The 12,505-nt window shown below is 37.8% G+C and overlaps 1 protein-coding gene across 1 annotated transcript in view; it reads left to right on the top strand.

Moving 5' to 3' along the window:
- The window catches only part of LOC128656799 (vomeronasal type-2 receptor 26-like), a 53,989-nt gene extending 42,740 nt beyond the window's left edge, over nucleotides 1–11,249 (top strand). The window contains exon 4 of the mRNA XM_053710952.1: nucleotides 10,330–11,249. Coding sequence (XP_053566927.1) covers nucleotides 10,330–11,249 — 920 coding nt within the window. The remainder of the gene's footprint in view (nucleotides 1–10,329) is intronic.
- The last annotated feature ends 1,256 nt before the right edge of the window (nucleotides 11,250–12,505 follow it).

Below are 12,505 nucleotides of genomic sequence, written 5' to 3' on the forward strand. Positions count from 1 at the left end.
GAACCTGTACCGGAAGACACGTAACATACCGGAAGTGAAGCGCAGAACCGGAGAGACATTGTAGATGAGCCAGATAATAGAAGGGGATATAGTTTGATATTACCACATATACAACATTACCCTCCTGATACACATTAGATTCGTAACACACTAGTTGTAAATAATAGCACATTTAATAGAAAATTTGGAAAAAATCCCAGAAGACACCAGTACTAACAGGAAGGGGCGGACCCAATTAGTTTGGTGCCAAAATGGATCCAATAGCCCCTGATTATCACCCTATATAAGCTCCCAGTACAAATCTAACAGTATAGTCTTGAAAAAGGCCTAGACAAGGCCGAAACGCGTTGACATGCTGGTGAGCTTATTTCTACTATTAGCAAAGTGTACAAACTTTATTGCACTATTGTATTTTTGTTTTATTTCAGGTTCAGGATACATCTTGTATTTTTTTATTAATTTTTTTATTTTTTACTTTTAATTTTGGATATTTATTTGGATTATTGTTCATTTGGTGTGATACTTTTTTGTTGTTTTGCATTTTTTCCACTTTGAAGATGGATTGATGTTATTACCTCCACATTAGGATTTACACAGTTGGACACTTTGGACTGTATTGCATTTGGACATTTTTTTTTCCTGTTCCAGTTTTTATTGATATTTTCTCACTTACACCAAGTTATATTTGTGACTGTTACTTACACCATTCACATTTTGTGTTTTTCTCCAAATATTTGCAATTGTTTTATGATTGGGTACCACCCACTTTTATGTGTTATTGCATTTTCTATACATTTGCATACTTTGTACAATATCACCCATGTTGTAACATTGTAACTTACCTCTTCTAGACACATCATGGATCCATGTAGGTTTTAATCATTGTTTTATTATTTTTTATGTGATAACATTTTACTCAAGCTCGATTTGTTGTTTTTATTTTGCTTATGTAATAAATTGTATTCATTTTTAGATATTTATAGCCTTTTCAGCTTTTAGCGCTCCCTTCCCTATCTAGTTTTTCTGTGCTTTCTAAAGTCTAGTAGGGGACTTTTTGGAAGTGAGCTTAAGGCTTAGACACTAGCGCTCGGTTCACTGCATTCAGTTTATTAGATAGAAAACCCGCTGTCAGTGCACCTCCAGCTCAAGTCATTTCCCCTGCATGCTGTTCAGTCTCTCACAGACACTGTCAGTGAACCTCCAGCTCAAGTCATTTCCCTGCATGCTGTTCAGTCTCTCACAGACACTGTCAGTGCACCTCCAGCTCAAGTCATTTCCCCTGCATGCTGTTTAGTCTGTCACAGACACTGTCAGTGAACCTCCAGCTCAAGTCATTTCCCCTGCATGATGTCCAGTCTCCCACAGACACTGTCAGTGCACCTCCAGCTCAAGTCATTTCCCCTGCATGCTGTTCAGTCTCTCACAGACACTGTCAGTGCAACTCCAGCTCAAGTAATTTCCCCTGCATGCTGTTCAGTTTCTCACAGACACTGTCAGTGCACCTCCAGCTCAAGTAATTTCCCCTGCATGCTGTTCAGTCTCTCACAGACACTGTCAGTGCACCTCCAGCTCAAGTCATTTCCCCTGCATGCTGTTCAGTCTCTCACAGACACTGTCAGTGCACCTCTAGCTCAAGTCATTTCCCCTGCATGCTGTTCAGTCTCTCACAGACACTATCAGTGCACCTCCAGCTCAAGTCATTTCCCCTGCATGCTGTTCAGTCTCTCACAGACACTGTCAGTGCACCTCCAGCTCAAGTCATTTCCCCTGCATGCTGTTCAGTCTCCCACAGACACTGTCAGTGCACCTCCAGCTCAAGTCATTTCCCCTGCATGCTGTTCAGTCTCCCACAGACACTGTCAGTGCACCTCCAGCTCAAGTAATTTCCCCTGCATGCTGTTCAGTCTCCCACAGACACTGTCAGTGCACCTCCAGCTCAAGGCATTTCCCCTGCATGCTGTTTAGTCTGTCACAGACACTGTCAGTGAACCTCCAGCTCAAGTCATTTCCCCTGCATGCTGTTCAGTCTCCCACAGACACTGTCAGTGCACCTCCAGCTCAAGTGATTTCCCCTGCATGCTGTTCAGTCTCTCACAGACACTGTCAGTGCACCTCCAGCTCAAGTCATTTCCCCTGCATGCTGTTCAGTCTCTCACAGACACTGCCAGTGCACCTCCAGCTCAAGTCATTTCCCCTGCATGCTGTTCAGTCTCTCACAGACACTGTCAGTGCACCCAGCTCAAGTCATTTCCCCTGCATGCTGTTCAGTCTCTCACAGACACTGTCAGTGCACCTCCAGCTCAAGTCATTTCCCCTGCACGCTGTTCAGTCTCCCACAGACACTGTCAGTGCACCTCTAGCTCAAGTCATTTCCCCTGCATGCTGTTCAGTCTCTCACAGACACTGTCAGTGCACCTCCAGCTCAAGTCATTTCCCCTGCATGCTGTTCAGTCTCTCACAGACACTGTCAGTGCACCTCCAGCTCAAGTCATTTCCCCTGCATGCTGTTCAGTCTCCCACAGACACTGTCAGTCCACCTCCAGCTCAAGTCATTTCCCCTGCATGCTGTTCAGTCTCCCACAGACACTGTCAGTGCACCTCCAGCTCAAGTCATTTCCCCTGCATGCTGTTCAGTCTCCCACAGACACTGTCAGTGCACCTCCAGCTCAAGTCATTTCCCCTGCATGCTGTTCAGTCTCCCACAGACACTGTCAGTGCTTCATCAGATCATCACATATGGCTCTCTGGTGTTACCGCAAGTACTTTGTATAACAAACTGCTTTGTCAAACCTTTCACATATTACGGCTTGAAACATCTAATAATGTACTGAACTATATATACTGTACCTCGCAAATCTATGTGTTTAACCCTATCTGCTCTAAACCGTTACTTTGCTACCAACGTTATTTCAGCTATCACTTGATTATCAACTATAACTTTATTGTAACCCTGCTTCTCACACTGAAATGAACTAACTCTGACTTGTGATTGTCAGGGAGTAGTTTTCAAAGTGAAACTTTGTTTCTTTCTATTCAGTATCACTGCTACATTTCAGGCACTTGCTCATTAACCAATTCAATAGTGAGCAGAGTTCACCTGTATCGAGTAGCTACAAACTCACATTTATTCACTCACTGAATAGTTCTAGTCTAAAAAATATGTTGTATCGTGACACTACGCTAGCTACAATATAACAGTTACATTGTAGCTAGCTTAGGTTTTATTTTTATTTCACAGGCAAGTTTGTATTTATTTTAACTAGGTACAATAGTTACTAAATAGTTATTAACTAGTTACTAACTACCTAGCTAAAATAAATACAAATCTACCTGTAAAATGAAACCTAACCTGTCTTACACTAACACCTAACCTTATACTACAATTAAATAAATTACATTAATTAAATACAATTAACTAAATTACAAAAAAACAAAACACTAAATTACACAAAATAAAAAAGAAATGATCAATTATTTAAACTAATTACATCTAATCTAATAGCCCTATCAAAATAAAAAAGCCCCTCAAAATAAAAAAAACCCTAGCATAAACTAAACTGCCAATAGCCCTTAAAAGGGCCTTTTGTGGGGCATTGCCCCAAAGAAATCAGCTCTTTTACCTGTAAATAAAAATACAAACAACCCCCCAACAGTAAAACCCACCACCAACACAACCAAACCCCACAAATAAAATCCTATCTTAAAAAAACTAAGCTCCCCATTGCCCTGAAAAGGGCATTTAAATGGGCATTGTCCTTAAAAGGGTATTTAGCTCTTTTTCAGCCCAAACCATAATCTACAAATAAAACCCACCCAATAAACCCTTAAAAAAAATCTAACACTAACCCCGAAGATCCACTTACAGTTTCTGAAGAGCCGACATCCATCCTCAACGAAGCGTCAGAAGTCCTCATCGAAGCCAGCAGAAGTCTTTATCCAAACTGGCAGAAGTCTTCATCCTGACGGCATCTTCTATCTTCATCCATCCGGCGCGGAGCAGTTCAATCTTCAAGACATCCGGCGCGGAGCATCAATCAATCGACGGCTCTTCCAGAATTAAGGTTCCTTTAAGGGACTTCATCCAAGATGGCGTCCCTTGAATTCCGATTGGCTGATAGAATTCTATCAGCCAATCAGAATTAAAGGGTAAAAAAATCCTACTGGCTGATTGAACAGCCAATAGGATTGAAGCTGTGGTAGTTACGTTGCGCTACGGCCAAAAAAGTGTGCAGGACAGCTAAACCTGCAAGACTTGTAATACCAGTGGTGGTGAAATAGAGCCTTAATGCTCCTTTTTCACTCATACCACAAAACTCGTAATCTAGCCGTTTATTTGAAAAAGAAGGCATGTAAGCTAAGGAGAAGTATTTTTCCAGCCACCAGTTGAATTTTAAAAAAGACCTTTATTCATTTCTTACAGGGTCCATCATATCAACAACGTTTCAAACCTATGCCAGGTTCTTAATCATGTCTACTGAATAGTATACAGGTGTGTCTTTTATACCTGTCCAATTTCTATCAGATTGCACAATAGTGCCATCTTGTGGTTAAAATTTAAAATTGCATGTGACAAATTATATAAAGAAATTTACTATAAATTCTTATGTTTTGAGTTAGTCTCTTCATTGTTTATGTATGTTTGTCACATGAAATTTTGCAAATGTTGCTACACTGTGTTGTGTTGGTGGGTTGAATTTACTTTTACCTTTAATACCAAATGTTTTAGGATCATTAAACTTAATGTCCTTTTTCTTCGCATCATTCTTGCTTATTGCTGGTGTCTCTGTCATGTCTTTTAGTGTAGAGAAATGAACTTTAAGTTTCAATTTCCTAAAAAATCTCTCTAAGTCTTGTTCTATGATGAATTCATCATGTGTGTTAGGTAGGCAGTATGATAAACCTTTATTCAGTATGTTATGTTCTGTTTCTGATAGGGTGTAATTGGAGATGTTGTGGACTAAATCATCTTCTATGTTTTCTGTATTACAATGCAGTTCATTGATTTTGCTTACCAAGGTATTAGAATTAGTATGTATTTCATTGGATTGGAAATGGTTAGTTTTATGTATGGTGTTTGTTGTTAATTTGCTTTCTTTTAGACTCAAGTTGGTGGTATTTTCTTTATTTAAAGTGCTAGTGTGATTCACTAAAGTGCTATTTGTTTCTAAAGTGCATGTGTTTGTGGCACTGTTTTTTTTGTAAGTGTCCTCATAAATCATCATAGTGTCCAATTGTAAAGTATATAGGTGTTCAACATTTAAAGTGCTTTCTTTGTTTAATTCTAAAGTGCATGTGTTTTCTACTTCATTACTTTCCAAAGTGCTATAGTTTGCAGTGCTTATTTCATTATTGACATTCAAGGGGAAATTTAGCATTTTGGTGCCCTTATTACTACTACTAGTTTTTAAAAGTGTACAATACTGTGGGGCACGGGAAAAGGGGTCTGGCTAACCCTTTTCCCGTGCCCCACAAGGAAAATAGGTGCTGTCTTTCACTATCATATTCACTAGACTTTGGAGCCTAGAAAGTACCTGCACTTACAGAGAATCAATCAAACAAAATGGCTGAAAAAAATGCTGAAAAGACAAGTGAAGTGGTTCCTAAAACATTTGCATACGATGAGGAATCAGCACAACAGGTATATGCTACAGTATCAGGTAATAGGGACTTTTTACAAATATCATCTGGGGAAGCAACAAGCAGGAACTTTGAAAAAAATAACAAAAGAAAAATGATTTTGGAATTACATGCCATTACATTGAGTGAATATCATAAAGTACAAAGGATACCCAGAGGATTGAGGATGTCCACCTGTCCAACACTATTTTCAGACAGAAAAGATTATTGTGAAAAATTTGAAAATATTCTCAACAAATGCTCATACGATATAATAACATGGACTGTAGAATATGCTCAAAGAGAAATAAACAAATATAAAGAGATTATAAATGAACAGAAAGAACAACTAATTCACAACATCTCACTGGATGAATATAACAAATTAATCAAAGAAGTGGAAAAATCGACACAAGAGTACCGTAAACATCTGGAGATCCGCAAGAGAACAAAATTCATACGAGATGAGCAGGATTATTCTTCCGGTAATGTGTACAAATGGCGACAGAGAAACAGCAGCCAAAGACCCCCTAACGTAGAGATCAAAGATCGGAGGAGAGAGTCAAGGAAACGCCCGGCTCAGGATGACATCAGCGGTAGTGGTTCAGAATCGTCTGCCGGTTTTTTAACCGAGGATTCAGACGTAGATCACACCGCGCCGGGCGCAAGCATCGGAAGAGGCACACGTCATTCGACGTCACAACCAGAGCGCCAGAGAGCCCGACGAACGGGAGGATACCAGCGGGGGTATTACCGCCATTGAGCGGAGTGGAGCCATACAACACATCAGAGAAAGAGGACGAAGAAAAAGAGCAAGAAGAACTCACAAGACAGCATAACAATGGTGGAGAAACGGGATCCGAAAATTTAAGACCTTTTACGTTACCCATGGATAAACAACAAATAGGACACAGCACTAACAGAACACAAGATGAAGCAGCAAATCTGGGTAAAGTAAATGTACTTAAACAGACTATGCATAAACTTTCAAAAGGTACAATTTACCAGAGAGATGATGGACAAAATAACGAAATGGACAATGTTACTAAAAATTCACAGTATTGTACACTTTTAAAAACTAGTAGTAGTAATAAGGGCACCAAAATGCTAAATTTCCCCTTGAATGTCAATAATGAAATAAGCACTGCAAACTATAGCACTTTGGAAAGTAATGAAGTAGAAAACACATGCACTTTAGAATTAAACAAAGAAAGCACTTTAAATGTTGAACACCTATATACTTTACAATTGGACACTATGATGATTTATGAGGACACTTACAAAAAAAACAGTGCCACAAACACATGCACTTTAGAAACAAATAGCACTTTAGTGAATCACACTAGCACTTTAAATAAAGAAAATACCACCAACTTGAGTCTAAAAGAAAGCAAATTAACAACAAACACCATACATAAAACTAACCATTTCCAATCCAATGAAATACATACTAATTCTAATACCTTGGTAAGCAAAATCAATGAACTGCATTGTAATACAGAAAACATAGAAGATGATTTAGTCCACAACATCTCCAATTACACCCTATCAGAAACAGAACATAACATACTGAATAAAGGTTTATCATACTGCCTACCTAACACACATGATGAATTCATCATAGAACAAGACTTAGAGAGATTTTTTAGGAAATTGAAACTTAAAGTTCATTTCTCTACACTAAAAGACATGACAGAGACACCAGCAATAAGCAAGAATGATGCGAAGAAAAAGGACATTAAGTTTAATGATCCTAAAACATTTGGTATTAAAGGTAAAAGTAAATTCAACCCACCAACACAACACAGTGTAGCAACATTTGCAAAATTAGTCCAAAAAGAAGTAAAAAATCTCTTAAAGAGAAACAAAAAGAGAGAACTAGTACACATTGATAGGAAGCAACAAGATATCATTAACAAGTTAAAAAATAACAATGAAATCATAATAAAGGAAGCAGATAAGGGCGGAGCAGTGGTGCTATTAAATAAAATTGATTATGTGAAAGAGATACAGAGACAACTAAATGACACCACAGTATATGAAGCCTTGATTAGAGATCCCACAATTCAAATAGGGAAAGAAATAGAACATATCACCAATGCAGCAGTCAAAAATGGTATTATTACAAATGAATTCAAGGAATGTCTCATTGAAAAAAACCCAATAAGACCAGTCATATACATTTCACCAAAAATACACAAAGATAAATATCAACCACCAGGACGCCCAATAGTGGCAGGAGTTAATTCTATTTTTTCAAAAATTGCAATATTTTTAGACAAAGTATTACAGCCCTATCTATTAGACACTTCTTCGTATTTGAAAGACACTAATGACTTTCTTGCTAAACTAAAAGATATTGGACAAATTGGAGACAAGTGCATATTGTATACATTAGACGTCACTAGCTTATATACATCAATCAAACACACCAGTGGCATTGAAGCAGTAACTAACACATTGAAAACCAATAACAAATACAACGAAGATGAAATACAATTCCTTATAGATCTATTATCGGTCATATTATACCACAATTATTTTTTATTTCAAGACACCTTTTTTCTACAAAAGCAAGGTACTGCAATGGGCTCCAGTGTAGCCCCAACATATGCCAATATTTTTATGTCCCACATAGAAGAGAAATTCATATATTCACATCCATTATTTTTAAAATATGGCGCAGCATGGTGGAGATTTGTGGATGACATATTTGGCATATGGTGGGGAGACACTGGTAGCCTACTGCAATTTGTTCAACATCTTAATACATCAGTAGCTGGTCTCAAATTTACACTTAACATGGAGGAAACAGGAGTTGCATTCTTAGACACTTTTGTATATAAAGAACAAGGCTTCTTAAAAACTGACTTATATGTGAAACCCACAGACAAAAATAAAGTATTACAATATAACAGTTTCCATTCAAAAAAAACAATAGAAGCAATACCCCAAGGTCAATTTAAAAGAGTAAAAAGAATAGTGACTGAAGAAAAGAGATGTGACATAAGACTAAATGAAATGGCAGATAAATTTAAAAGAAGAGGGTACCCAGAAGAACTAATTACAAAACAGTTGGAATACTTTAAAAATAAGGAAACTAATAACACTAAAAAAAACAAAGAAAATAGAATGATATTTGTTACCCAATACAACTCCCTAGGAACAAAAATATCACACATCATAAATAGACACTGGCACATACTGAGAGACTGTAATCCCCAAGTGGAGGACTTCAAAAATATTCCTATGGTAGCCTATAAAAAGACCAAAAATTTGAGAGATGAACTAGTAAGAGCAGATATAGGTAGCAATAGGAAGACTTTACAAACAACATTGGGGTCTGATAATAGAGGGTGTTATCCCTGCCTTCATTGCAGTCACTGTAGTTCAATAATTAAAGGGAAAGATTTTCTTCACCCCATTAAGGGAACCAAATACCCTATAAAGAAATATCTAACATGTAGAAGCACATATGCTATTTATCTCATCAAATGTCCGTGTGCCAGGATTTATATAGGAGAAACGAGCAGGGAGGTAAGAACAAGAATCACTGAACACAAATCCAACATTAGAAACAAAAATATGGAGGCTCCTGTTTCCTGTCACTTCCTCTCCATGGGTCATAACATCAGTCAACTTAGATTTCAAGTTATTGAACAAGTTGACAGACCCAGGAGGGGAGGTGACAGAGACCAGATGCTCAAAAGAAGGGAGATGTTTTGGATAAATAGATTAAACACAATGATACCTGAAGGCTTAAATAAAGATTTTGAATGGTCATTATTTTTTTGACTATGATAGCATATACCTGTAGTAGCAAATTTGATTCTGATATTATAATGTGTATAGGTTTTAATTATATGTATATAAATTTGGTTTTAAATTTTCATGTGACAAACATACATAAACAATGAAGAGACTAACTCAAAACATAAGAATTTATAGTAAATTTCTTTATATAATTTGTCACATGCAATTTTAAATTTTAACCACAAGATGGCACTATTGTGCAATCTGATAGAAATTGGACAGGTATAAAAGACACACCTGTATACTATTCAGTAGACATGATTAAGAACCTGGCATAGGTTTGAAACGTTGTTGATATGATGGACCCTGTAAGAAATGAATAAAGGTCTTTTTTAAAATTCAACTGGTGGCTGGAAAAATACTTCTTCTTGGATATACATTGGGGTCTGGCTAACCCTTTTCCCGTGCCCCACAAGGAAAATAGGTGCTGTCTTTCACTATCATATTCACATGTAAGCTAAGGAGCCAGACAATTTTTGGTTCAGAACCTTGGACAGAATTTAATCACCAATCAGCAAGCACAACCCAGGTTGTGAACCAAAAATGGTCCAGCTTCTAAACTTACATTCTTGCTTTTCAAATAAAGAAAGCAAGAGAATGAAGAAAAATTAATAAGCGTATATTAGTAAGTTGCTGAAAACTGCATGCTCTATCTGAATAAGGAAAGATAAAATTTGCGTTCAGTGTCTTATAGCACTCGTATTCATAGAATACAGATATAAGGTTATTCTCCAGAAATAATCAGGGATGTAGGTTGTTTTGTGGTTGATATGATTTAAAAAAAATAGGGTGAACAAAAAAAAAAACACGTTGCAGATTAAATTAAATCAGGGTATTTAACACACATAGGTGGAGATTTTTATGTAATACCGTGTTTTATAAGATGTTTTATTTCTGCAGATATGAAGAGTTGCATCAGATGCCCTGATGACCAGTGGTCTAACCCTAGAAGAGATAAATGTGTCCCAAGGATCATAGAGTTCCTCTCGTATCATGATCCCCTTGGTACGGTGTGTGCTGCATTTGCTATTTCACTCACCGTTGTGACTGTAACCGTATTTGTGATATTTATTAGACACAAGGAAACTCCAGTCGTAAGAGCCAACAACCAGAACCTCAGCTATGTGCTCCTCACCACCCTCATGATGTCATTTCTCTGCTCCTTCCTATTCATTGGACGTCCCACAAAGATTTCCTGTCTTCTTCGACAAGCAGCTTTCGGAAATATTTTCACTGTTGCTGTGTCTTGTGTGTTGGCAAAAACAGTCATTGTTGTCTTTGCCTTTAGGGCAACAAAACCTGATGGTAGAATGAGGAGGTGGTTTGGTAAGAATATCACAAGTTCCCTGGTACTTATCTGCTCCTTTGGGGAGGTTTTCATATGTGTTGTATGGGTCATATACTCTGCTCCATTTCCAGAATTTAATACCCAGGTAGAGATTGCCAAGATAATACTACAATGTAATGAAGGGTCTATAACGGCATTCTACTTTAGTATTGGTTACATGGGGCTGTTGGCTTTATTTAGTTTTTTTGTAGCATTTTTAGCCAGAAAACTGCCGGACACTTACAATGAAGCTCAGTACATTACCTTCAGCATGCTGGTCTTCTGCTGTGTTTGGGTCACTTTTATCCCAGCCTACCTCAGCACCAAAGGCAAATACATGGTGGCTGTAGAGATATTTGCTATCCTGGCATCTGGTGCTGGACTCCTGTGTTGTATCTTTATGCCCAAATGTTATATTATACTGATGAGACCTGATCTAAATGTGAGGGTCAGTATAAAGATGGGAAAAAAAGGCAAACTTGTAATGAGATAAATAATACTCTACTCTTATTTCTCTGTACCATCGTGCTGAATAAACCCATTTTTTTCTGTCAGAATTGTTCCTAACAGCCATATAGCAGTAAAGTCCCTCTACTTAACAAAGTATTGAGTCTTCCTGCTAGCCCTTACTAACTATAGGAACCAAGCAGTAATATGATACTTTATGGAAGTCATGACTAATTTGATGCCAGAATACCCATTAATATCTCCTCTGTGAACCAAGTTGGCAATAGCTCCCTTTCCCAGGCATAGATATAGAGTTGCCATCAATATTCATATTTCATAAGATGTGTCAGTCAGTTATGTATCCCTAAAATCTGATGTTAACTACTTCCTAAGCGTCAGGGCTATAACAAACCATTAGTAGGTTAATTGGAGACAGAGCTGAGCTCAGTCCGTATTCTAATTCATGACTCTTGGTTTTACTCCAGCAGCCTTAGGTTTCCTCTGCTTGCTAATAGGCTGCGTCTTAGACCACTTATTTCTGGGCTTAATCTAAGCCTACAAGGGCAGGGAACTCCCTTGCTGAGAGCTACTAATAGGTTAAGAGTTTTAATTCTATCAATGCTTGGCTAACCTTTACAACCTGCCAGCTTTAACCCCCTACTGTCACATGGCTTTTCAGCACTGGCCGCCTTAAAATCCTGTAACACTATTATGCTACTGCTCACAGCTAGGTTGAATTGCTTTCTGTATATTGAAATGTGAACTCATAAAAGAATTATTTCTCACCCCTTCCAGGTTGCATGAGTCTAGAAAATGTTGTATACATATGTTCATCTCTTTTTTGTATATGTAACATAGTAATGTTCTAAGCTTGACGGGATTAACCCCAAACATTTTAAGTATACTGTGACCACTTTATTTCGTGGCATTCCAATGATATTACCTATCTGAATATGTTTATCTAAGATAGATATTTATAGTTTGCTTCTTCACTCGCCCGCAAAGATGTGTATTTGTTTAGACGCTAGTGGGCACACTTAATGTATTTAATTCTCTTTGTTCTTATAACTGTTTATGGAACCACAATATGCTTATGCTTTATTATACCTATGTTCCTGGGACATGACACTGCCTACGTTGAGTTTAATATTGATACAAATTATATGTTTCTAGGGAGCCCCTCCCTTTCCCGCCGTTACTGGTTGCCTGCGGGTCATACCCCTACTCCTTTCTCCCGCATCACATATAGCTGGTATTTCCCTAGGGGAGGGGCTCACTTGGACCTCCCCTATATTCTAAACA

The sequence above is a fragment of the Bombina bombina genome, chromosome 4, assembly GCF_027579735.1.
Source record: "Bombina bombina isolate aBomBom1 chromosome 4, aBomBom1.pri, whole genome shotgun sequence".
NCBI classification, from domain to species: domain Eukaryota; kingdom Metazoa; phylum Chordata; class Amphibia; order Anura; family Bombinatoridae; genus Bombina; species Bombina bombina.